A 24,734-nucleotide genomic window follows, 5' to 3' on the forward strand; every position below is an offset into this window, starting at 1 on the left:
ATGAGTATATTCAGTATACCTAGTGATGAGTATATTCAGTATACCTAGTAATGAGTATATTCACTATACCTAGTAATGAGTATATTCACTATAACTAGTAATGAGTATTTTCAGTATACCTAGTAATGCATGATAAGTTATGGAAAGTGTCTAAATGAGCGTTGATGCGTTCACTTCCTGATCCCAGGTCCCTGTTAACTCTGGTCCAAACAATGATGGTGGTGATCCAGTATGTGTTCCAGTACCGATGTACGCCTTCTGCAAACAAATAAGTGGCGCTGAGTTTGAACAGCAAAAAGTGAATTCCTCTCAGAAAGCCATGGAGGAGCTGCTGGAGATCCTGCTGACAGACCAAAATCTAAATGAGAAAGACAGACGCAAGAAACTAAAGCAGGTAACAAAAACTGAGTGGCAGTGCTGCATCAGAAACCGTTAAATACAAGCTCAACGCAAGTTTTCAGTTTTTGTAACAAATTTATCAGGTCGATTTTTATCAAATTTACAGGAACCAGGGTGCTTTTTATTTTTTTTATCCTTGATTCTTTATTTGTGCAGGTATTCATTCACAGGAGCCTGCTCAGTGGAGCAGCTGCTCCCCCGTTTTCTAAATTAGGAGTGCACTCTGTTTCTGCGCCCTCATCTTTTTTTACTTTCTATCCATCCATTATCTTTACCTGCTTCTTCCTTTTTGTGGGGGTCACTGGTGCCCATGTCCAGCCATCATTGTGTGAGGCAGGGTGCACTCTGGACAGGTCTCCAGTCTGTCACAGGGACACATAAAGACAAACAACCATTCACTCTCACTCACACCTAGGGACAATTTAGAGTCACCAATCAGACTAACATGCATGTTTTTGGTCTGTGGGGGGGGGGGGGGGGGACTGGAGTACCCGTAGAAAACCCACGCATGTACGGAGAGAACATGCAAACTCCATCCAAAAAGAGGCAGCAGCTCTACCATCTGAGCCCAACTTAAAAACTTAAAAGCATGTACCTAATATATATAATATAATATATATATAATAAATATTTTATCACATTAAAGGCACATATCTATAATCTATATATATAGGTTGCTATATATAGGAGCAAATTTTCTGTCTTACTGTTGTCTTCTATTGTTTTTTCAGTTTCAGAAGCAGTACCCAGACATCTACAGTCGCCGTTTCCCCTCAAATGGGGAAAGTAAAGCTGACAGCAAGCCAAAGATTAAAGCCCCCCTCCTCAACATCAGGAAGACCAAAGCTTTCAGCATCAGGAACTAAACTCTGGCTGCAGCCGTGCTGCTGCTCTGTCACTGCACCGCCGAGGATCCACATGCAGCCGTTAAAAGAACGTTATTTCTGTCATGGTCTAAACAAGAAGACACAGTTGAGGATTTGTTTTGTGTAAAGTGCATCTTTGCTAACATCTCAGTCAGAGGCAGGTTCATAGATAGGAAGTTAAAATATTTAAATGTTTTTAAGTTTTCAGTTTCTCTTTTGTTTTTATATTTTGTTTTTTGTAAATTTTGAATTGAAACCGATTTGGGAGTAAAACATCAGATTCACTCGTCAGTATAGGAATAATTAGCAGGTCATGTTCTAATTTATCTGAAAGGCAACATCTTGGGAGTAATGTTTGTATTTTACAGGGAGGTTGTAATATTTTTAGATTCTGATGTTCATCTTTTTCTCACAAAGTTCATGCTTATCAGTTTATTTTCTTTCTACTTGCGTTTGGTTTTAGAGACTTTATGTGTTCTAGTTTTTGTCCTAAAGGTTCAGAACCCCGACCGTTTCCTCATATTTAACTGTTAATTTAAAATGTGCGGGTCTTTTCCTGTTTCTTGTTTGTGTCTCATTCCTGCTTCGTTTGCAGGCTAGATGTGTGTTTTGCACTGGGTTTAGAGTTTAAGTTGTGAAAAACCAGCAATCATTAAAATGGGCGTTTTAAAATATTTTAAATGTGTAGTATACATATTTCATGAGATACTATTGTTTTGGTTTACAACTGCTTGTAAAATATCTTTATAATAAAATGTAAATCAGCAGTACAAGCTGTGTGCTTTTCTAAAAACTTGTTTTCTCGTTTTTTAATGCAGTACAGGTAATTTGTACACTGATGTGTTCTGATCCTACGTGTTTAGTTTTAGTTAAATATAACGGATATGAAGCTGTCTGAACTTTCACTTTCTGTATCTTGGCCTGAAGTATCAGATTGATGTTACCAGATGTTTGTACCTCAGATTAAATGAAGTGTGTATATATATATATGTTTGCCAATTTGTATAGGTATGTGTTCAGTGTTTTTATCAAATACTTTTCCATAAGAGTGTATAATGTGCACCTATAACCTTGTTTACTATGCAAAGTCCTGGGAAATAAACTTGTTCTGCTGTGAGTGAAGTGTCTGGAATAATTTTGAAGGTATATCTCGCTCATATAAAGAAGACTAATCTCTATAAAGTATGTAAATTAGAATCACACGTCCAACTACACTAAAACCTCAGACCTGAACCAGACAGACGCGTAAAGCCTATCTCACACGCCCCTGCTTCTATTATATTTATTCCTTTGAGGAGAAAGAAGTTGCAGTTTCTGGTTATTTTTGTGGCAGTACTGAGTCGAGCATATAAAGCATGTGCATTATAACTTTTTTATTCTTTGGATCAACGCTTCTGTACAAGAAACGCTACTGAAGTATAAGTATACTCAGATTAACATCATTTTGAGCATCTTTAGTTGCATTTTACTTTGCTATACTAAAACTGGTGAGACTACAGCCTGCAGCTTTTTGAGATTATTTCATAGAATGCATGTCACAGGTGGAAGATTAACATTAAATTGAAGATATGAGATTAAATCTGACCTGGATCCTGCATGTAATCGATGTAAACAAACTCCAGATATGCTCTTACACATATCCTGGACTTGTCCAAAGCTGTGGACCTATTGGCAATCTATTTTTGATACTTTCTCTGTGATATGTTAAAGTGTGTACCCATCACCATTTATCTCATTTATTGAGGTGGTCCTTGAGGATGCAGCCTTCAGCAAGTACAAGAGGGATACTTGCTTTTGGCTTGAGACTTGTTTTATGCAGATGGTAGGATCTGCATCCCCTGCATATAAACACTGGACAAGAGAAGTCATGTTCATCTGGAAAAGATTAGATACACTCTGAAAGGTTATGTTGAGGGATTCCTGTTTGGTGGCCTCAGGATTCCATCTTTGCTTTTTGCAAATGATGCGGTCCTGTTGGCGTCATCGTGCCGTGATCTTCGGCTCTCACTGGAGCGGTTCGCAGCCGAGTATGAAGTGGCTGGGATGAGAATCGTCACCTCCAAATCTGAGGCCATGGTCTGTTGAAATGAGTTTCCTCTGCAGGGTAGCTGGATATGGTGAGAAGTTCAGTTATCTGGGAGAGATTTGGAGTAGAACCACTGCTCCTCCACATCAAGAGGAGCCAGTTGAGGTGGTTTGGGCATCTGGTAAGGATGCTCCCTGGGCTACTTCGGGTATGTCCGACTGGGAAGAGACCCAGAGGAAGACTGAGGACACGCTGGAGAAACTGTCTCTCGGTTGGCCTGGGAACACCTTGGAATCCTCCCAGAAGATCTGGAAGAGGTGGCTGTGGAAAGAGAAGTCTGGGCCTCCCTGCTCAAACTGCTGCCCCGCGACCCGACTTCGGAACAAGCGGTAGATGATGGATGGATGGATGGACGGACAGATGGACAGACGGATGGATGGATGGTTCTCTTGAGATATTTTGGAACACTTAGCAGCCATTTATGTTTTATACTGAGAGTATGTCAATGCCTGTCTGATGTCTTTGTGTCTGATCCGGTTTGTGAGGGGTGGGAGGGGATTTTTATTTTTATTTTTTTGTGTATGTATGAGTTCTGTGGGGTTTTTATTTTTATTTTTTTGTCTTTCAGGTACACCTGGACCTATACTTGGACCTACCATTCTGTGTTCGTCTGTCTCTCCTTCCTGTCTTCTCAACCAGCCGGTCAAAGCAGATGGCTGCTTGTCCTGAGCCTGGTTCTGCTGGAGGTTTCTTCCTTTTAAAAGAGAGTTTTTCTTTCCACTGTTGCCACTGTGCTTGCTCAGGATGGGAGACTGCAACAAAGCCAAGATTCAACTTGTCTGCTGGCCTCCTTAGATAGAGAACTTTACTAATTGGCTTTTATGTACAAACAAAGTATGTGAATGTTCCTGTAAAGGGCCCTGAGACAACTTTGTTGTGATTTGGCGCTTTATAAATAAACTGAATTGAATTTAACTGAATTGAAAGAAAAATCAACAAAAAGACATTGGTTTAAAAGAAAAAGTGAAGCTACAATCATACTTTGGACTCGTTGCTCAACAGTTGCCTTTCAAGTATAATATCACAAACGGCTGGCAGAAACTTTCTCTAAAGACACATCTGGCTCCAAAATCCTCTGACTCATCAAACATCAGCCTCACCTCAGAAGTATGATGGTGTCGGCAGCAAGCTTCCATCCTGAGGTTTTTTTGTTAGCTGGTTGTTATTTGGAAAAAATGTCACGAACTAGTGGGGCATGTCGCAGTGACTGCGTCCACTTCCTTCATCCAGTTTACAGCTTTAGGAGTTCAACCATAAAGAGGGTTGCAGCTGTTTTTATGGGACGACTGTCACAGCACAAATTAACTCAAACTACCACATACGGGCGTCTTCATATGTTTACTGGTAGTTACACAAGAAAAACATAAATTTGACCTGGAAACCCTTCGTTATTGCAAACCTTTTGTTGAGCAAATATTATTTTCTATTCAGCTTCCATTGATGACAGATAATAAATAAAACCCAAATATATTCACTGACTGTGTGTTCCTCTTCTTCCTCCCTCCAAAGTAAAAAAAAGTTCACTGTTTAATTTGACAGAGTCTGGAGCTGATTAAGTGAAATATGTTCTGCATGCTTCTGGGCCTTCAGCAGACCCAGACTTCAGTCTGACTTTTAGCTCATTAGTTCCCAGGTTGGACAAGAACCTTGTTTAGGTGCAGCATGGAGCCGAGGGCAGGCGGCTGAAAGGAGAGGAGACAAAGCTGATTTGTTCAGCTGTGGGGGGAGAAAGTCTGAGAAGGAGGGGAGAAAGTGGGAGCAATAGAAATGAAAGAAAAAGAGGAGAGGGAGTGAGGCAAGATGGAAGAGGGGAGGGAGAAAAACGAGAAGATGGAGGAGGGGGGACTTGGTTTCCGTCTCTGCTGCAGGAAATGTGTGTGGTTTAAATCCAACAAGTCTCTTTTACTGCATTTGTATTTGTGGGAGCAGAAAGAGTAAACAGCATGGTCAGCCGGTGAGTGATCATCTCCTTTTCATTTTCCTCAAACTTCTTTCAGAGGAGAAACAAGAAATGTTAAGAGCACTGCTCGTGTTCAGGTTTGTTGGTTTTCTGGAGCAAAACAAGAGAAGTCTTCCAGTAGATGGGAGGCGTTTTCCTGAAAAAGAAATTCTATTAGACGATGAGCCAGCCGAGAGGATTTTAGTCCGTGCAAAGTTTTCCACAAGATTTTTCTTCTGTTTTCTGCCAAAACAGGAAAGGAAAATCAAAAATGTGAAGGCTGAAAACAAAGAAAGAAACTGACTGATTGTGAAAGAAAACAAACAAAATAGAAAACTGAAAAAAAAGTTTTACTGTGTTTCCAAAGGATGATTTAAAGTTCCACACAGTAACTCATCTTTAGTAAAAATGATTATTTTATTATTTTGTTGTTTGCAGAACTAGGTAGGAGCTCTATTTTAACTTAGAATAAGTGTTAACATTTACAAATGTCTATTTCTGGCTTGTTCACATTGTGCAAATGATTCCTGGTTCCAGTATAGAGCATCCTGCTGCAGGATACAGGAGGATCTTTGAGACGGTGGAGGAGCTCAGTGAGCCCATTCCTGCAGAAATCACCGGTGAGAACTCCTAACGAGACCACCAACACAATTAAACAAACAAAGATGTGCTTTAAATCCAATAAAACTTTACTTTTCACATGCTTATTTTTAATTTTCATAGGTTTTGTGCAGCTAAATGAATGTAATCACGAGAATATGTGTCTGTCGTTACTTCAAGATGTTATTTAGTTAAGTATTTTGATGCCAAATGAAATAAAAACAAGGAGCCAAGAAGTGAAACTGCTTTCCTGGAGTTTCTGAGAGTGAGCAGATCTTCCTGTTTACTCAGGTGATCTCCCATCGTGGCTGGGGGGGAGTCTGCTCAGGATGGGTCCAGGTCTGTTCGAGGTGGGGGATGAACCTTTCCACCACCTGTTTGACGGACAGGCTATCATGCACAAGTTTGATCTGAAGGACGGTCAGGTGACTTACTACAGGAAGTAAGAAAAACTCTCTTTAACTTATAAACCAAAGCACACTTTCATCATATATAAATATATATAAGGCATTTAAAAGAGCACATAATGTCATGATTTCAGCTCCCTGCCTCCTCTGCTCTTTGCCACCTGAAGGGCTCTTGGCCACGCCCACTTCTCAGCTCTGCACAGTGAACAGCTGATCAGCTGCAGCAGGAAGTTTGTCCTGCAGTGTGGGCTACACACTGTGCAGGAGGAAGCTTTTTATGCAGCTCTGGGTTGCACAAATGTGCAGGAGGTGCAAAATAATTTTAAATAATTTATTTAAAATAAAAATTCCATGCCGATCGTGCGGCTCATCCATCAAGGAGCCAATTGAGTGTCATCGCCAATCTTATTTTGAAAAACCGCGATTGAGCAGACCGCGATAAACGAACCGCCAAGTAGCGAGGGACTTCTGTATTCATTCATACCCATCTGCTCACCACAGACTCATGTTCGGGTTGCTTTTGATACGCCACATTGTTTTACATTATTAGTGTTTAGTCTCTAGCTTAGATCTTTTAGCGTATTATTTAGTGTTCTTTTAGCATATATCTTAGACTCTTATATACTGTTCCGTTTTATATTTTAGCTATTTTTGGGTGTAACTGGGACCTTAAATACATAATTTTGTTCTACCTCATGTACCACATGTGGTGCAAATGACAATAAAGATACTTGAACTTGAATTTGAACTTGAACTTAAGGAAGAAGTTGAAACTGAGTGTATGATGTAAAAAAAAAAAAAAAAACATTAGCCAAAAGCTACAAAAAGCAAAATGCCAGTTAAAGGCTAAAAGTACCAAAAGGCTAGCTTTAAGCTAAAAAGTAGCAGAATGTTAGCTAAAAGTTTAAAGTAGCTCAAGAAAACAGAACCAGTTTTCCAAAACAAATTTCAAAGAGCAGCGTTTCTGAAGAATTATGGCAATCTCAGTGTTAGTCTGTGGGGAAAAGTGAAATATTTTGAAAAATATAAAAGCTACAAAAGCCAAATGTCACTGCATCCATCTCCTCAATGAATGGATGTAAATGAGGATTTTTTTTTTTAATGCTAGCATGTATGACGGGAGAGAATGGAGCCTGATTTTGGCACCTCTTTCTGTGAAACTCAGAAAAATCTCTGCTTGTAAATTCCTCGCAGCTTGATTGTTGCCAGACGAGACACAACCAAAGAGCTGCCGCAGACCACAAGCATCCCTCATGAAATGTCTCTGAAAATATAACGGCCTTTTTATTTCCCTGAGGACAAGTGTTCTTGTTTTTAAATATAGAAACGCTGTGTGATGTTTGTGTTCAGGTTTATCAGGACAGATTGCTACGTTCGTGCCATGACTGAAAACAGAATTGTCATCACAGAGTTTGGCACCGCAGCTTATCCTGATCCCTGCAAAAACATCTTTTCCAGGTAAACCCAAGCACGAGAGCTCAGGTGTTACTCAGACAACCCGCTGAGTCTTCCATTGGATGAAGATTCTGGTTCCTGTCTTCTGACTGAGCAATAAAATAATGTTTCTAAATAAAAAAGCAAAGCATATGCGGACATAGACATAATTAGTTGCCTGTCCAAGAAATACATTCAAGAAAAGCATTAAAGTTGAACCACTTTACTGCTTATTAAATGTAAATTAATTATTCCATTATATGGTTAATAAATCAATGAAGAGATTCAAAATATTCTGATTATTTGAACAAAGGTAAAACACCAATATCAACTATTTTTTTCTTTGAAAGCTGGTAAAATCTACATTTTATTTTTAATAATGACCATGATTCTCAGGATTTTTACTGTTTCTGTGATGGTTTTATCACCCTGTGTTGGTCTGAACACAGAGAGCTGCGTCACTGCAGATTACAAGCAAACAGGAGATGAGCGGTAGAAACCAAACTTCTCCTCAGTTTTCTTCGTGCTTGTGTTTGTTCAGGTTCTTTACTTACTTCAAAGGCATGGAAGTGACTGATAACTGTATGGTGAACATCTATCCCATTGGTGAAGACTTCTACGCCGTCACAGAAAGCAACTACATCACCAAGGTTGATCCAGACTCTCTGGAAACGCTGGAGAAGGTGGAGCTGATTGGTTTAGTCCTTTGGGGACTGGGACCAGTTTTAAATGTCACCCATTTACATTTTCCATTTGGTTCCATGGGTTCAGGCAGCTTTTTTCTTAGAGCTTGTCCAACCATCCAAACAAATTATTAAAGAGTTTGAAGATCGTTGTGACGTCATCAATAGAACAAAGAGCGGTGCAGCATTGCAGTTGTCCTGAAAGTGGTGAATAATATTTTCCATTTCGACTTGTGTGCATGTGTTTACATTAGGTAGACCTGTGTAAGTACCTCTCAGTGAATGGAGTTACTGCCCACCCCCACACTGAAGCAGATGGCACAGTCTACAATATTGGAAACTGTTTTGGCAAGAACATGAGTCTGGCATACAACATCGTAAAGATTCCTCCTGCACAGGAAGGTGAGTCCTACAACCAGCAGGCTTTCTATGCAGGTCAAAAAGTACAAACAATTACAGATCTTACCACGGCGAAGTGCATTTAACATGTGGGTTTAATGTCAGGTTGTCTGACTGAGCTGCAGTGAACAGAACGTGCTGTCAGATGGGCTTTACGTGAGCAGACCTGGCAGCCGAATGTGCTACAACAAAGCTCAGATTTCAAAGTTGAGACACGTGCAGCTATTGTTTCTTTTCTGTTCGAACATGTTAGCTTCCATTTGATGTGTATTATAGATGCTGTCTCGTTATTAAAATTCTTGGATCTACTGTATGTACATTTACACGGGACTTGATTTGAGTTGTTGGAGAGTTCCTGGTTGATGGTTTTGACACATGAATAACATTTAAAAAATAGCAAAAAAGACTAAAGTTGTAAGTACTTATCATAAAGTCATGAAATCCAGTCAAATGTAATAATTTTCACTGTATAGGTCATAGTTTTTTGCATAAATTAGCATGCCTGCGACTTATAAAGCGAAGCAACATATTTATGTTTGTTTTCCCATATTTATAACCAATTTTTGGCTGATCTGACAATTTCATTCATGCTGACATGGAAAATATTGAACACCACCATTTTCATCCACTAGAGGGCCCTTGACTTGTATGGCAAGCCAAGTGTCTCATTAATAGGTAAAAGTGACTATAAACGAGACACTTGGCTTGCCATACAAGCCACCTTCGTCTCACTCCGGAACTCCTGGAGCAAATGTCAAATCAGCTGCATTTCGCCACGCCGCCCAGGTGAAATGCAGCTGATTTGACCATTAAAATTAATGTATTAAGGAAAAGTTCAACAGAGACACACCTTTACTATAATGTCAAGCAAACAAATACTTGTTTTAATTGGTTATCTTGCTAAATTTCGAAGAAATGCACAGCGAGCCGTACCTCTGCGTGCTCCCGCAGACGGGTTCTTTTTGTTCAAACGTTTCGTCTTTCATCCAAAAGACTTCATCGGTTTGAGGAGCTGCAACAAACTGTCTAATAAATAGCACCTTCCCATAGTGGGTCAACCAGTTTGATGGTGATAAGATGGTTTCTGGAGTTCGCCCTCTCCCTCGTCGATTCGTTTATTTGACATAATTTATAAGACCAAGTTTGTTACAGCTCCTCAGACTTATGAAGTCTTCTGGATGAAAGACGAAACGGTTCAACAAAAAGAAACCGTCCAGAGGACCTGACTTAACTTTGTTGGAAAAAGACAGAGAGTTTTGGTGTACTGGTACTCATTAATGCTCTGATTTGATCAGTAAAGCAAGCAGATTAAAAGGTTTTGATTGCATTGAGTGTGGACCCACATTCCTGAATTGCGTTTCATAACATTTGGAAACTGATATTTCAAACTGAAGCATTTGTTATAATTTATAACATTTTTTTTACACTTGATATTATGATTTGCAGTCAGTCCTTGTAACTCCTTTGTGTGGATCTGTTTGTTTCTAGATGGCTCAGATCCTTTAGAGAAATCTCAGATCGTGGTTCAGCTGCCCAGTAGTGAGAGGTTAAAACCTTCCTACGTACACAGGTACAGATTTATCTCATCATTACGGAAAAGTCCTGTTTTTCTTTCTCCTTTATGTGTCAAATGCAGTTTAACTTAATGCATGTGTGCCCTTTTTCTATTTGTTTCCCTGTCCTTTGGGGAGTGTAGTTTCGGTATGACCGAGAACTACTTTGTATTTGTGGAGCAGCCGGTGAAGATCAACCTTCTCAAGTTCTTGTCTGCTTGGAGCGCTAGAGGAGCCACCTACATGGACTGCTTTGAATCCAACGAAAGCATGGGGGTAAAACAGAGCAGAAATGCTGAGTGCTGAGAATCACAGCATCAGAACACTCACTTTTGTCACAACAGGCAGGTGTTGGTGAACCCAATGATGCAAGCAGGTAGGCAAGGGCTCAGGGTGAATATATATATAACAAATAATTTATTAACAAAATAAAACAAAACAAAAGAGTTGACAGTGCAGCAAAACAACATAGAATGATCAGGGGGTATTCATAAAACAGACATGCTATCACCAGTGGACAGAAGACAATGCCAGGACAAGGAGTGAGACAAACTCCCAGGCTTAAATACAGCAAACACCTATTAGACAAAGTGAAGATACCTGTGAGTAATCACAGATGCCAAAGACAGAGACTGAGGATGCAAGACATAAACACGACACAAGATGGAGCTAGATACTAAGGAAATGCAAACCCCATAAAGCTAGAAACAGAGGATGGGAAGAAAGCAAGACAAAAATGCAACACCAGGGGGCTAGACACCAGGGGACAAAAACCACAACTCCTACAAGTTTATGTACCTGTGTTGTAGACATGGTTCCACTTGGCTACCAAGAACCCAGCAGGATATCTGAGGAACCACAAGTTCAGAACTTCAGCTTTCAACATCTTTCATCATATCAACACGTATGAAGAGCAGGGTTTCATCGTGGTGGACCTCTGCACATGGAAAGGGTGAGTGTAAAGCTCTGTTTTCTGCATCCTGAGGGGTTATAAATGACTTTGCTCTATATTTGCAGCCATGACTTTGTTTATAACTACCTGTACCTGGCCAACCTGAGGGAGGAGTGGGAGGAGCTGAAGAGAGCGGCCATGACAGCTCCTCAGCCGGAGGTCAGACGATACGTCCTGCCGGTGGATATTCACGGGGTGAGGACAGAAAGACTACATTTGATTGTTGTCTGCAGATGATGATGTTCTTGTTTGTTTGCAAAACATCTAATCAAACATGATAGATTGTAATGAAACTTTTAATTTTTACAACAGGTTAATTTAGGCATTAACCAGATCCAACATGGCTGCTACAGACAGCTGACATTGGGGGAAAAAAAGAAACACACAACAACTGCTATAACAGTCAAACTTGATGTGGTAGTAGCCGAGACTCATTCCCAACACGTACTCTGAGCTGGATAGCCACTTTCCTCTGGACTGATATATATATATATATATATATATATATATATATATATATATATATGGGTGTGTGTATATATATATATATATATATATATATATGTGTGTGTGTGTTCTTTTTGCTTTCTTCTGCTAACTTAGGCTTGTTCTTTCATTTCAGCTGATTTTCAGCAAGTTCTTCAGCAATAAGCATTCACACTGTATTTTCACAGAAAATGCTATTTCTCTAGTTCATGTTGTTTCACAGAACTCAGATTTCAGCAGCCCACTTTTTAAAAGGCACCTTATTTTGCAGATCTGGACTAACAGCCTCAGCTTACTCTGACTAATTTATTTATTTAGTCAGTGTGTTTTTGACATGAACCTCACTGCTGTCAGCCTCCTGTGGAGTGGATCAGGATGTGTATTTTTCTGCGTGCGTTCAGGGGGAGCAGGGGAAGAATCTGGTGTCTCTGTCCTACACGACAGCTACTGCTGTTCTTCACAGTGACGGCACCATCTGGCTTGAACCTGAAGTTCTGTTTTCAGGACCAAGACAGGGTATCGCACAGAAACACACTCGGATAACTCACACTGCTGCACATACAGACATGCAGTCAATCAGAATGATCTGTTCAATTATCTTTGCAGAGATGTAGTAGAGTGCTGTGTGAATGTGTGTTGGAGGTAAATGAGGGCACAGCTGTAAAGCACTTTATCTTGATCACATAGAAAGGTGCTATATAAGTTCAGTAAATGGTAAATGGACTGTACTTATATAGCACCCTTCTATCTGATCAAGATACTCAAAGTGCTTTACAACACAATCTGTGCCCTCATTTACCCATTCATACAGCACTCTACTACATCTCTGCAAAGATTCATTAGTGCTTTAGATCACATTCATACACCGATGGGACACACATCGGAGGCATTTAGGGGTTCAGTATCTTGCCCAGGGACATTTTGGCGTGTGACTACTGGTGGAATCGAACCCCCAACTCTCGTATTGGAGGACAACTGCTCTATCCACTCAGCCACAGCCGCCCCTACAGTACGTTCACCATTTAAATCAGTGGTGTAGTCTGCATTTTTGTAGTGGGTATACTGTGCTTAGAAACCAAAGTACACTGGTTAGTACAGTATAATCGTCAATTTATTTTGAATTTTAAGCATATTAAACATTTCCAATTTTCTCTGATTTATATTTGAATAAATGAACAACAAACTGTACAACTGTTGTTTTTTTCAAGTATCAAGTAGTAAGTACAGAAATATTAATTATGCAATTATTCGCTGCATAAGAGAATGTGGAAAAAACAAGCGCTGCACACAGACAGATGGTTACAGAAGCATTTTACTGCCCTTTAATATGGCAAGCCCTCAGATCCACGAATAGACACTTTTACATGCTTACTCACGCAAAAAAAAATGGATTACGTCGTAAAATACGACATAAATCCACTCAAAACGCCATTTTTTTACGCCTAATGACACGTGCCTAATGATATATCATGTATCATTGGATACTTTGAAGTGGTTATACTGAAATTTACAAGCTTCTCTAGTGGGTACACGCCGTATACCTGTAGACTACATCACTGATTTAAATCCATCAGATGAAGTATAAATGTATGATGTCGTCTCTTTCAGCCTTTGAGTTTCCACAGATCAACTACTCTCAGTGTTGTGGAAAGAAATACTCATTCGCCTATGGACTCGGACTGAACCACTTCATTCCTGACAGGGTAACCTCCGCCTGTAGAATAAAACCATCCTGTAACGTTATCGGACCATGTCAGCAGCTGCTGGTGTTTCCACAGATTGTTAAGTTGAACGTGCAGACCAAAGAGACCTGGGTGTGGCAGGAGGAGGACTGTTACCCATCAGAACCACTTTTTGTCCCCACACCTGGAGCCACAGAGGAGGACGATGGTAATGGGCTCTCATGTTTGAACTGGTCACAAGTCTAACTGGAAACTCTTTCCATGCATTTTCTCTGGTTACTGCAGCATAATATTTTGCCACTGGAAGATTCAAACCTGCATATCTGTATGTGCAACAATAATAAACCAGTTTAATGAGCCACTTCACTCCATGAGAGCAGCTGATGATTTAAGTTTACCTGAAGGAGCGGATAATTTACGCCCTGAACGCTGAAGGCTTCGTCTTTTCAGCACATTCCTCAGCTGCAGGTCTGAGATCAGCAGTTTGAGATCAGCTCGAGTCCAATTGTTCCTAAACTGGTTCTGAGGCGTCGTCACCTTCACTGGCAGCTCCTGGGAAAACAGCCGAGTGCTCACATCAACACATCTGACCTGAAAGACAAATCCTTTCAGATCTTTAAACTTCTTGTATATTTGTGGTTCAGCTTCCTGCATCGTCTGCTCTGTGATCTTCAGGCGTGCTGCTGAGCATCGTGGTGAAGCCCGGTGCAGTGAGACCAGGGTTCCTGCTGGTTCTGGACGCCGTGAAGCTGGAAGAACTCGCCAGGGCTGAGGTGGACACCATCTTCCCTCTCACTTTGCACGGGACGTACAAACCACGATCATCCGACTAAACTGTTTCCTGCCCCTTTGGTCAAACTTTATGTAAAACGATAAAAACCTGGCAACAGGTTTTACAACAAATATTTACTATAACGTGGTATATCTTTATATATATCTTTATCTTGCAGCTGAATTATAATCATTAACTGACTGCTGCTGTGCTGAGAGAAGCAGTGCATGGATGCAGGAAAACAAAGAAACAATCTGCTTAAAAATATATTTTGTTTCATAATCAGACATATTTTTGAACTCATATTAGTGAGAAAAAAAACATAAAAACAATGTGTTTTTGCTTTGTATGATTAAAAAAAACAGATCATAAATGTGATGATTTTTTAAAATGTGGTTTGTTTTGACAGCACTTTTGGTAAAATAAATCTTGAGTGACAAAAGTTTTTACGAGCAGACGTTTGATTTTCCGTTTCAGATTTATTGTTCTTAAATAAAGGAATCATAAATATACAAAACTTGTTAATCCATTATTTTTAAAGTTTATTAACGAAATGGACTAAACATTCAGAAACTGTAAAAATAGACTGAATTGGTTTTATCGCCAGAGCTTCATAAAATCTTGATTAAACATTTTATTTTGCCGAGTCTTCAAACAAAATCTGTTCTGGATCATTCATCAGCTGTTACTAATTAAAAATATATATATATTTTTTTTTTATAAAGTTGTCTACTATTTTTTTCCTTTTGTTAAAACACATTACACATTTTACCACAATTTGCAAAAAATATTCTACGAGCTGTGGACAAGGTTGAGGCAAAAGTTAAATTTAGGCATTTTATTCTGGTCATTTTACTCTTTGAGTCCAGATGAATGTTGTTCCCAAATGTGATGAATTTTGACAATTTGTACAAAGAACAAAAATTATGTCGGGACAAACGTCTTAAACAAAATGTAAACAGCTGCAGAGACCGGTCATTTTAACTTTGTGTTACTTAGTTTATACCAAAAAGTAATTCATTCTCTTTGCATTAGTGATATTTTAGTTGATAAATTAAATTTTGATCGCTTTTCTCCAAAATACAAGAACAATTAATTCAACCTTTATTTATACAGGTTAGTGTCACTGAGTCACAACGACTCATTTTCAAGAGACACCTGTTCTATACAGACAATATACAATAAAAGCAATTAAAATAAAAAGTAGTGTTATATAAACAATCAAATCAATGTGGAAATACTTTAATTATTTAATGGATGCCAGGTTAGAGAAGCATTTCTACAGAAAAACAAATATAATTTTATTGTTTTAACAATGATTTAATTTGAGACATAAAGCTGAGTTAGTAGTTTGTGGGTTTTTCTGCCCCCTAGTGGCAACAAACATGAAGTACAGTAATGCAGCTAAAGGGGAAAACTGTCAAAAAAGGACCCAAAATTTAAAAGATGTTCCATTATTTTTTCAGCTTGAATATTTAAATTTGCTTGGCTTCAGTTTACCAGCTGTCAGGAGAAGTCTGCACTAAATGGATTATGTTCAACGCTTAAGTAAAATGAAAAACAATAAAAATATTTGACTTTACATGATCTTGGGGGCCAGATGTTAATAAGAGCCAGGCCTTGAGTTTGACACATGGTTTCAATTGATCTGAATATTAACTAAAATAAGTGTTTCTTCAGAGACTTCAGGTAAATAATTTTAGAAAAACATTTTATTTAAGTGATACTTACTTTAGTCAAGTTAAATAATTCAAACAAATTCCCCACAGTGACATTTTTAACTCAAAGCAGTGCAGCTGACATTAGAGAAAAACTGAAGACAGAAACAAGTTCACCAATTTAAAAAAACAACTTCATTTTATACAAATATCACATAAATAATTTACGTGTGTAATGACAAGATTACAGGTGAAACATCCGTGTAATTAAAGATCAAAATTAGACTGTTTTAAAATACAATAAAAAAAAAAAGAAAAAAGAGAATATTCAGGTCTTCTGTGTGTGAAGCTGGAGAATAACTGCAAATATCACTGTTTTATTATTTGTAGTAGAATAGTAGCGTCAGATGACAATCAGCTGGAGCAAACTTTCACTAACATGACGTGTCGAAAATCTGGTGTTAAAAACAACTAATGAGGCACTTTAGGAGAATTCTTGATCAGTGTGTTATTATTACAACATGTACCGTATTTTTCAGACTATAAGGCTCTTCACTGACCCTTCCCTTTCTCTTTAAAATCCGTTTTAACCGTCCAAAATCTCGTTTTTGGATCGTTAAAAGCAGCTGAGAAGCTAAGCTACGAGCTAAGCTAACAGGCCGACCTCAGGGAAAAAACCTCCGTCTTGTCGAAGCTCCAAAATTCACGGTTGAAATCCGTGCCTTCGTGTAAAAAGTTGTTTTTATCTGCAAAAAGAAGCTGAGAACTTGTTTATTGATTCTTTTTATTAAAAGCTTTACGTGAAAAATGCTATGCTAAAGAGCTCAAACCACGCCGAGCATCTGTCATGTCACCATGTCACGTCAAGGAGCCTCCCTCCCATTTTTCTTAGACGCACGCTGCTCAACTACTTCAGACTTGTACTGCCATCTGGTGGTCAAAAAAGGTACTACGCACAAAACAAACCAATATTTCTTCTTAAATTTGACAATAATGACTAATTATTGTTAAATTTCAAACAATATTATCGTTTATCGCAATAATTTCTGAGACAATTAATCGCCCAGCAAAATTTGTTATTGTGACAGGCCTAATTAAAATCCTTCAATCTTCTCAAAAATTAACAGGGAGCCTTACAATAAGGTGCGCCTTATGTTTTAATTCTGGTTGTGCTTACTGACCTGGTTATTGTGAGTGAGTTGAATAAAGTTTGACTTATCTGACTGTTTTGTTTAGTCCGAAAAATACAGTAAACAAAAGAACTCAAGTAAAAGTATTAAACACACATTATTGTGTCAAATATCTAAATCATAGATAAATCTCTGCTCTGGTGCAGTTTTCCCACATTTAAATGTGGTATTAAGCAGACAGAGGAAACTCTTCCCATATTTATCAAATTAACTGTCGAGGGGAAGAAATGTCTGAATTTCAAAGACCAGTGCTGTTTGCAACGTGCAATTAGCATAAAATAATTAACATTTCCCTTAGAGCTTCAGTTTTTCTCCTTCCCTGAAGGAAAAGAGGAAGTTTCGTGATCTGCTGCACGGCTGACTTCACCAACAAAAGAGCTTCCACGTCAGAAAAATGATTGATAACTCTTCCTCTGGTGATCGTCAGATATTCGTGTCATGCTGAAGAAGTCAAGGTGGTGCAGAAACAGTCTGCAGCTTGATGACTGGGTTAAAGAGTTCAGAGAAAGAAACTGAAGCTCCTACATGCGTAGAAGTACTGACTGTTGCCTCTCTGTAGACAACTGATACTGCTGCTGCCTGATGATGTCCAGGGAGTCTCTGAGAACCTGCAGGAAAAATAAATGAAACCATGTTAATGGCAGCAGAAAGCTCCTAAAATGCCCCCTGCATCATTTAATCAAAGCTACGAGATGTTTACCTTCCTGGTGTCCTGAGGCAGAATGACTCCATCATCCCACATCCTGGCAGAGGAAAAGAACGCAGAGCTCTCCTCCTTTAGCTTCTCGTTCAGATCCTCCTCCTGCTCATCATCAGGGGGGAGCAGGGAGCCGACGTAGCCCGGAGCCGTCACAGACACTCTGGCGTTGGGCCACAGGAAGAGGAAGTTGGGATCAAAGGCCCGCCCACACTGGAGACGAAGCGTGGGAGAATGAAAACAATGATCTTTAATGAGTTTAATGAGATCGCTCTGCTGGTTGGATGTGAAACTGAAGACCATGTTACAATAACTACTCAGTCATGCTGTGTAAAAAAAACACGTGAATGCTTCACTTCCAGAAAAGTAATCTACCCTTTACAGAGCCGCTCACCATGGCGAAGCTGTCGGCGCCATGGCAACCGCCAATCACCACCGTGATTTTGGGGACAGTGGCGCACGCCACCGCTGACATCATTGAAGCCTGAGCTTTGAGACAGTTACTGTTCACCTCTGCCTGCAAGAGAAAAACTAAATACTCATCTGAAATACTCAAATGGTACTTTAGCCACGCTGACTAACAATCTGGACATAGAGTCTTAATTCATTTCATATATTCTCTAATATATTTGCTCTGCTATATCCCAAAATATTATTTTGGGAATTAGTATTCATCCATCCATCCATTATCTTTTTACCAGCTTCTTCCATTTTGGGTCACGGGGGTCGCCGGTGCCCATGACTGTGCGAGGGGCGGGGTACACCCTGGACGGGTCACAAGTCCATCACAGGGACACACAGAGACAAACACCATTCAGTCACTCTCTCACTCACACCTAGGGACAATTTAGAGTTATCAATCAGCCTAACATGCATGTTTTTGGTCTGTGGGAGGAAACCGGAGTATTAGTATTCATATGAAGTATTTTTCTTATATTATTTAAAGTAAACAGCCTCAGGCATTGAGTCGGACGTGGTCAGCGTTTTACTGCAGTGAGTACCTGAGTTGTGGACAGAGTGGCTGCTGCTGCAGGCGTCGTGTTCTGGAGGAAGAGGAGGGGAACGTCTCTCTGGTCACACAGCTGGACGAAGTGACTTCCTTTCAGTGCAGCTTCATACGACAGCACCCCATTGTTGGCTACTATCCCCACCAGCTGGCTAAAACAAAACATGAAACTTTTCTCATGCTTAAACAATTCAGTGGTGGGGACTTTTGGTTTTTTTTAGAATAAAATGTGATCAGACATTTTACTAAAAATGTCATTATGCAAAATTGAATGAATGCCCATCAAATCATTTTATAATGTCATGACGTTAAGATATAGACACAACCTGCTGTAAGTGTTTTGGACACACGCAGCTCAGCGGGATTGAAACCGAGCTACAGATCGGTTAGTAGACACTTTTTCTTAATAAATGCACTTTAACGGTCAAATCAGCTGCATTTCGCCTGGGCGGCGAAATGCAGCTGATTTGACGTTTCCTCCAGGAGTCCTGGAGCGAGACGAAGGTGACTTGTATGGCAAGCCAAGTGTCTCATTAATAGTCACTTACCTATTAATGACACTTGGCTTGCCATACAGGTTGAGGGCCCTCTAGTGGCTGAAAATGGAAGTGTTCAATATTTTCCATGTCAGAATGAATGAAATAGTCAAATCTCTGCCAAAGATTGGATTATAACTATGGGGGAAAAACATAAATACGTTGCTTCGCTGTATAAGTAACAGGCATGCTAATTTATGCAAAAAGGTGCGACTTATACGCCGGAAAATAAGGTAAGTTTGAAATATTTATGTAGTATTTTTGAGGCGTGTGAATCGTAAAACTACTGTGCACCACTCATGTCTTACTATCTTAAAGAAGTCCCTAATAGTTTGGGCTCCATATGTATTTGCATGTGAAGGAGTAAAAATCCCCACAGCCAGTCTGCCACCTTCTACTGTGCAACTCACATAAGAGACACATGTCTCAAGCACAGTTTGGTTATTTTCCCCTGTTGGATCACTTCCAGCAGGGTGTGAATGAAGCTTAAAATAAGAAAAGTTCCTGCCAGAGTTCTGTTGCGTTACTGCAGAGTGAGTAAAGTCTCCATCTTTATTCCTTTGTGTCTGAAATGATGCTGAACATTGTTCCAAGCATTTGGTCCCCACAGTGAACTTTCACAGGCAGGAGACGTCGTTATAGATAAAGAGTTTGTGTGTTTTCTCACATTACCCGTGGATCTTTGCGAAGCCCGTGACGAGTGAGGTTCCATATCGAGCTTTAAACTCCTGGAAGCGGCTCCCATCGGTCAGCCGACTGACCACCTGAACAAGAAAAGCACACATTTATAGTTAAAGATAAACCCAGTGAGATACATGAGAGACTCTGAAGTATTTAAACGACAGAACTTTGTGGGGTTTTTTTTTTGTGTCGTACCATTTTAACATCCAGACTGTGGCTGTAACTCTGAGGAGCGAGACCCAGAAGGTCTTCTGAATTATACCGCGGCTCCTCGGATTCCCTCTTCGACGCGTCTTCCTCTTCCTCAGGCAACTGGAAGTTGAGGGTGGATATAATGTTTCTGGTGTAGTTAAATGCCTCTTTTTCATCCCACGCAAAATGGTCCACACAGCCACTCACCCTGCGACAAAACAGGAATTAGACAAACACGATCTTTCTTCAACAGGAGATCAATGAACCTACTCAGCATGAAGTGTGGCTCCTCCCAGAGCTTCAGGTGTCACTTCCTCTCCGGTGGCAGCTTTGACGAGCGGCGGGCCTCCCAGGAAGATGGTGCCGATCTGATGCACCATCACCGCCTCCTCCGCCATCGTGGGGACGTACGCTCCACCCGCAGTGCACGAGCCGCACACCACCGCCACCTTCACCATCATCACGAATTATTAACTCAACACTGTGATTGTTTACAGGTTTTACTCTTCGGGTGTTTACCTGGGGGATCTTCATGGCCGACATGATGGCTTCATTATAAAACATCCGTCCTCCATGGTTCTTATCAGGGAAGATCTCCGACTGAAATAAAAAAAAAGTATGAATCAAAAGCAGTAACTTATATGAAAATATACTATTTTAGTTCCTAACTACTAGTGTGAGTAAACCTGCAGCGGTAGGAAGGCTCCACCGGAGTCCACCAGGTAAATACAAGGCAGGCGGTTCTGAATGGCTACTTGTTGCGCTCGAAGCTGCTTCTTGACTGTGATTGGATAAGCTGTGCCGCCTTTCACTGTGGCGTCGTTGGCAATGAACACGCACCACAAACCGTTGATCCTGCCGACGCCTGGATAGACACAAACACAGGAGGTGCAGGTGAGGAATACAGTGACAGCTGGCTGATATAAAGACTACAACAGATCAGAATACACAGTAAATAGTACCAAAGACACAGCTAGAGCGTTCTGACCAGTCAGGCAGCTGGCTGCAGGGATGTCCCCGTACGGCAGATCCAAACCAGCAAACGATGAAAGCTCCAGGTAGTCGTCGTCGTCCAACAGGAGGCGCAGCCGATCCCTGACCAGCAACTTCCTGTTTTTCTGAGTGTGTCTGGCTATGCCGATGTCCCCGCCACCTTTCTTCACCTTCTCCTTCAACTCTGTGTATCTAACAGACGGTAAGAAATTAAAGTTTTGAGTCAGTGACAAAACAAGAAGAAACAACTTTTTCAAAGTCACGTGTAAAGAATCGAGTCTCACTCAGGCTAACTGACAATTATCCCCGTACTGCCACAAATGTTTCTATAAACTGTATGTAATTACATTTTGTATGCAAATGATTTGTATGAAGCCCGGCAGTGTGGATGCTGCAGAACCTACTTCTTAAGGCAGGCGTGCGAGTTTCTCAGGTTTGCCTCGTACACGTGGCGCTGGATTGGCTGCAGGGGCAGGTCCAGGACTGGAAAGGCGCTACGCAGAGCTTTCCTCCTCCTCACCGCAGAGCTCATACATCTGACTGAGCACTGCCAGCCCTGACCAGCAAACCTGCACAACAAGATTCATGCAAATACATTAGCATTCGGGGGATTATTCCGAAGTCCATGTCCAAAGAAAACACAAAACAGTGTCAGAAGAAAATCTGAAAAAAAAGATACAATGACCAGTTCTTGTTTGTTCATGTTTTAGAGGCGGCTGAGTGGTTAGAGCAGTCGTCCTCCAATGCAAGAGTTGGGGGTTCAATTCCACCAGCCAAAGTGTCCCTGAGCAAGACACTAACCCCTCATTGCCTCCGACGTGTCCCATCGGTGAATAAATGATAAATCACTGATTAATCTTTGCAGAGATCTAGTATAGAGCTGTATGAACGGGTAAATGAGGCACAGATTGTTGTAAAGAGCTTTGAGTATCTTGATTAGACAGAAAGGTGCAGTACAAGTACAGTCCGTTTATCATTCTTCTAAAACAGCAATGACACCATCCAATGACTGCGTTCTGTCCTTTTTACAAGTTGAACACTGGGGATCAAATGATGCCTCTTAATGTCTTTAATGTTTCATTTAAGAGTCATTTTAATTTGACATAAAGGTGTGAAATCCTTTCCAAAGAACAAACTTGTTTTTGTGCCTTGATTTCTCTCTCTGTGTACTGGTGGTGGGCTCATAATTAAATGGTGCATTGGGAACCCAACCCACAAATCAACATGCCAACATTTTTATGCATCTATATTTTTTACATAATTTGCTTCCATTTATTATTATTATATTTTTCAATTTATATGCCTTCTTTTAAGATTGTCTACTGTTGTCATCATTCTTTGATTAAAACCGGTTTCTCTTAATGAGTAACGTGTATAAATAAAGGTCGAACTGAATTGAATACACAACAATTAATGTGCCATATACATATTTATATTTTTGCATAAAACCCAGAATAGCAGCTGGTAGAGTCTGTAAAAAGCTGATAATGTTCTGGTCACATAATTAAATAAACTGATTCTGGAGCTTTGTAGCTAAATGTGTCAAAGGTCGTCTGACGCCAAAACCATAAATAAATGAAAAGCAACGACTTCTTTTCTTGACGCCTCATTTCTTACCTTATAAAGCAGCGGTGCATGTTTCACTGCTTATAATTCAAAATAAATGTATTCTACTGAAATTAACTCCCAAGTTTTTTTACACTTTCCTGCAACATGGCACTGATTCTTCTTTGTTTGTATTGACTTAAATAATTGACGAGTCTAAAAACCACACCGCCCTCTACAGGAGGCGCTCGGTACTGCAGCTCTTAATGTTTTCATTCTGTCCTATTAACATGTTTATTTAAGCACCAAAGAATTGTGATTTTTTTTTCATTTTTATAATCCAAATGACAAAACTGTGTTGTTTTAGATATGATTTTATTTGTTTGTTTTGTTAAAACACTTTGATGTTTATCAAAACAGAGAAATATCAAGAAATATCATTAAAATCCAGTCAAAAGAAACCTGACAACTAATATTTTTGAACCATGCAATTACAATCTTCAGGTTGCTTTGGGAGATAAAACTGCATAAAAATATTTTACATTATTATAAAATAAAATATATTTCTCTGTATTTTCTGTTTGCTACTTGTGGATACACACCACATGACTGTGAGATGTTTCTAAGATAGCCTTGTAGCCATTTGAAGAAAAATTTCAATTGACAAGAACAGCATTATTGATTGATTATTAATTGATTGATTGACTGATTAAGCTACACATTGTTATGCTGTCTTTCACAATTTCTAAATCCCCCAAATTTAAATGATTTGGAGGTTTAAACAGAAGATGTAAGATTTATGTAGTTACAAATATTAACCACAAGAGGGCGGCGTTGGACAATTTTACTGAGTTCGTTAAATTACTGTCGTCGTTTTGGTGCAATTTCATAATTTGTTTTCCCCCCCAAACTTTAAACATTTAGTATATTTTTATTTCCAAGGGAGATTCTTGAATATTTTATTATTTAATTTGTTATTACCAAATAAAGCAACTTAAAGCTAAGTTAAAATGAATAATAGTTCGTTTTTCACATGGTAAATACCTCATGGAAGCTCAATCACACCACCTAAAGACATAATACAATTTAACATGTTGAATTATTAAAGCTTGGGGGCTGTGGGAGCTGGGTGGTCAGTGCCATGGTCTTACAATCCTGAGGTAGCAGGCTCATGCCCAGGTTGCATTGGGAAAGGCATGTGGTGTAAAAACAAATTGCCAAATCCTTCATGCGAGTATGCACGCTGTGGTAACCCCTGAAGAAGGGAGCAGCCAAAATAAACTTTCTTCTTCAATTATTAAAACTGAAGTTAACAGCTAAGTGAATTATTGCAAAGTTCAGGGAACTGTAGGTTAATGGTGATAAGATTATAGAAATTTTAACCTGTATTTAATTATTCAGAACCATCTAAGTCTGCATTTTTTTTAGACCGACGCTGGTTTTAAAATAATACACAATGTTTATTATTATTATTATTAGTTTAAATGTTTGTTGATCAGTTTTTTATGTACCTTTCGCCAAGTCATGAAGACCAGAAGAATAAGAGTCATAAAGTAATAAACATAAATTTACAGTTAACATGTTCTTAAAATCTGTAAACAAATTCACACAATGGGCAGCACGGAGGAACAGTTGGTAGAATCCCGGCCGGGGGCCTTTCTGGGTGGAGTTTGCATGTTCTCTCCGTGCATGTGTGGGTTTTCCCCAGGTCCTCCGGTTTCCTCCCACAGACCAAAAACATACATGTTAGACTGATGGTAACTCTAACTGTCTCTAGGTGTGAGTGAGAGAGTGAATGGTTGTTTGACTCGTTTGTCTCTATGTGTCCCTGTGATGGACTGGAGACCTGTCCAGGGTGTCCCCGCCTCTCACACAATGATGGCTGGACATGTGCACCAGTGACCCCCACGACCCAACAAGGAAGAAGCGGGTAAAGATAATGGATGGATGGATATATATATATATATATATCCATCCA

The 24,734-nt window shown here is 39.7% G+C and overlaps 3 protein-coding genes across 3 annotated transcripts in view; 2 read left to right on the forward strand and 1 right to left on the reverse strand.

Moving 5' to 3' along the window:
• The window catches only part of depdc1a (DEP domain containing 1a), a 7,744-nt gene extending 6,479 nt beyond the window's left edge, over positions 1-1,265 (forward strand). The window contains exons 11-12 of the mRNA XM_037697931.1: positions 188-394; positions 1,131-1,265. Of these exons, the coding sequence (XP_037553859.1) occupies positions 188-394; positions 1,131-1,265 (342 nt within the window). The remainder of the gene's footprint in view (positions 1-187; positions 395-1,130) is intronic.
• A 4,029-nt stretch (positions 1,266-5,294) lies between these two features.
• On the forward strand, positions 5,295-14,328 carry LOC119430516 (retinal Mueller cells isomerohydrolase). The gene is made up of 14 exons (XM_037697935.1): positions 5,295-5,305; positions 5,828-5,910; positions 6,182-6,332; positions 7,648-7,755; positions 8,273-8,414; positions 8,669-8,816; positions 10,302-10,383; positions 10,510-10,642; positions 11,176-11,318; positions 11,384-11,513; positions 12,206-12,320; positions 13,413-13,507; positions 13,583-13,694; positions 14,162-14,328. The coding sequence occupies exons 1-14, from the start codon at positions 5,295-5,297 to the stop codon at positions 14,317-14,319; spliced, it is 1,611 nt and encodes a 536-aa protein (XP_037553863.1). The 3' UTR covers positions 14,320-14,328.
• A 2,656-nt stretch (positions 14,329-16,984) lies between these two features.
• Positions 16,985-22,968, reverse strand: si:ch211-198n5.11 (methylcrotonoyl-coenzyme A carboxylase 2). The gene is made up of 12 exons (XM_037697934.1): positions 22,829-22,968; positions 21,616-21,780; positions 21,207-21,403; positions 20,905-21,083; positions 20,738-20,818; positions 20,489-20,667; positions 20,222-20,426; positions 20,018-20,109; positions 18,805-18,961; positions 18,198-18,320; positions 17,807-18,016; positions 16,985-17,714 (listed from the first exon to the last, which is right to left on the reverse strand). Exons 1-12 carry the CDS (start codon positions 22,846-22,848, stop codon positions 17,628-17,630), a joined length of 1,695 nt encoding a protein of 564 aa, XP_037553862.1. The 5' UTR covers positions 22,849-22,968; the 3' UTR covers positions 16,985-17,627.
• Between the last annotated feature and the right edge of the window lie 1,766 nt (positions 22,969-24,734).

This window comes from Nematolebias whitei, chromosome 3 (assembly GCF_014905685.2).
Source record: "Nematolebias whitei isolate Nwh7 chromosome 3, NemWhi1, whole genome shotgun sequence".
Classification (NCBI taxonomy): Eukaryota; Metazoa; Chordata; class Actinopteri; order Cyprinodontiformes; family Rivulidae; genus Nematolebias; species Nematolebias whitei.

Bases quoted from the DNA above. Each gene is read 5' to 3' on its own strand.
- LOC119430516 (XM_037697935.1), top strand. The intron at 7,756-8,272 runs GTAAACCCAAGC...GTGTTTGTTCAG, and splicing joins TGCAAAAACATCTTTTCCAG to GTTCTTTACTTACTTCAAAG. The intron at 10,643-11,175 runs GTAAAACAGAGC...CCTGTGTTGTAG, and splicing joins AATCCAACGAAAGCATGGGG to ACATGGTTCCACTTGGCTAC.
- si:ch211-198n5.11 (XM_037697934.1), bottom strand. From the start codon at position 22,848: ATGCACCGCTGCTTTATAAG. The intron at 20,668-20,737 runs GTAAACACCCGA...ATGATGGTGAAG, and splicing joins CGGCCATGAAGATCCCCCAG to GTGGCGGTGGTGTGCGGCTC. The intron at 18,962-20,017 runs GTAATGTGAGAA...GTTTTGTTTTAG, and splicing joins GGCTTCGCAAAGATCCACGG to CCAGCTGGTGGGGATAGTAG.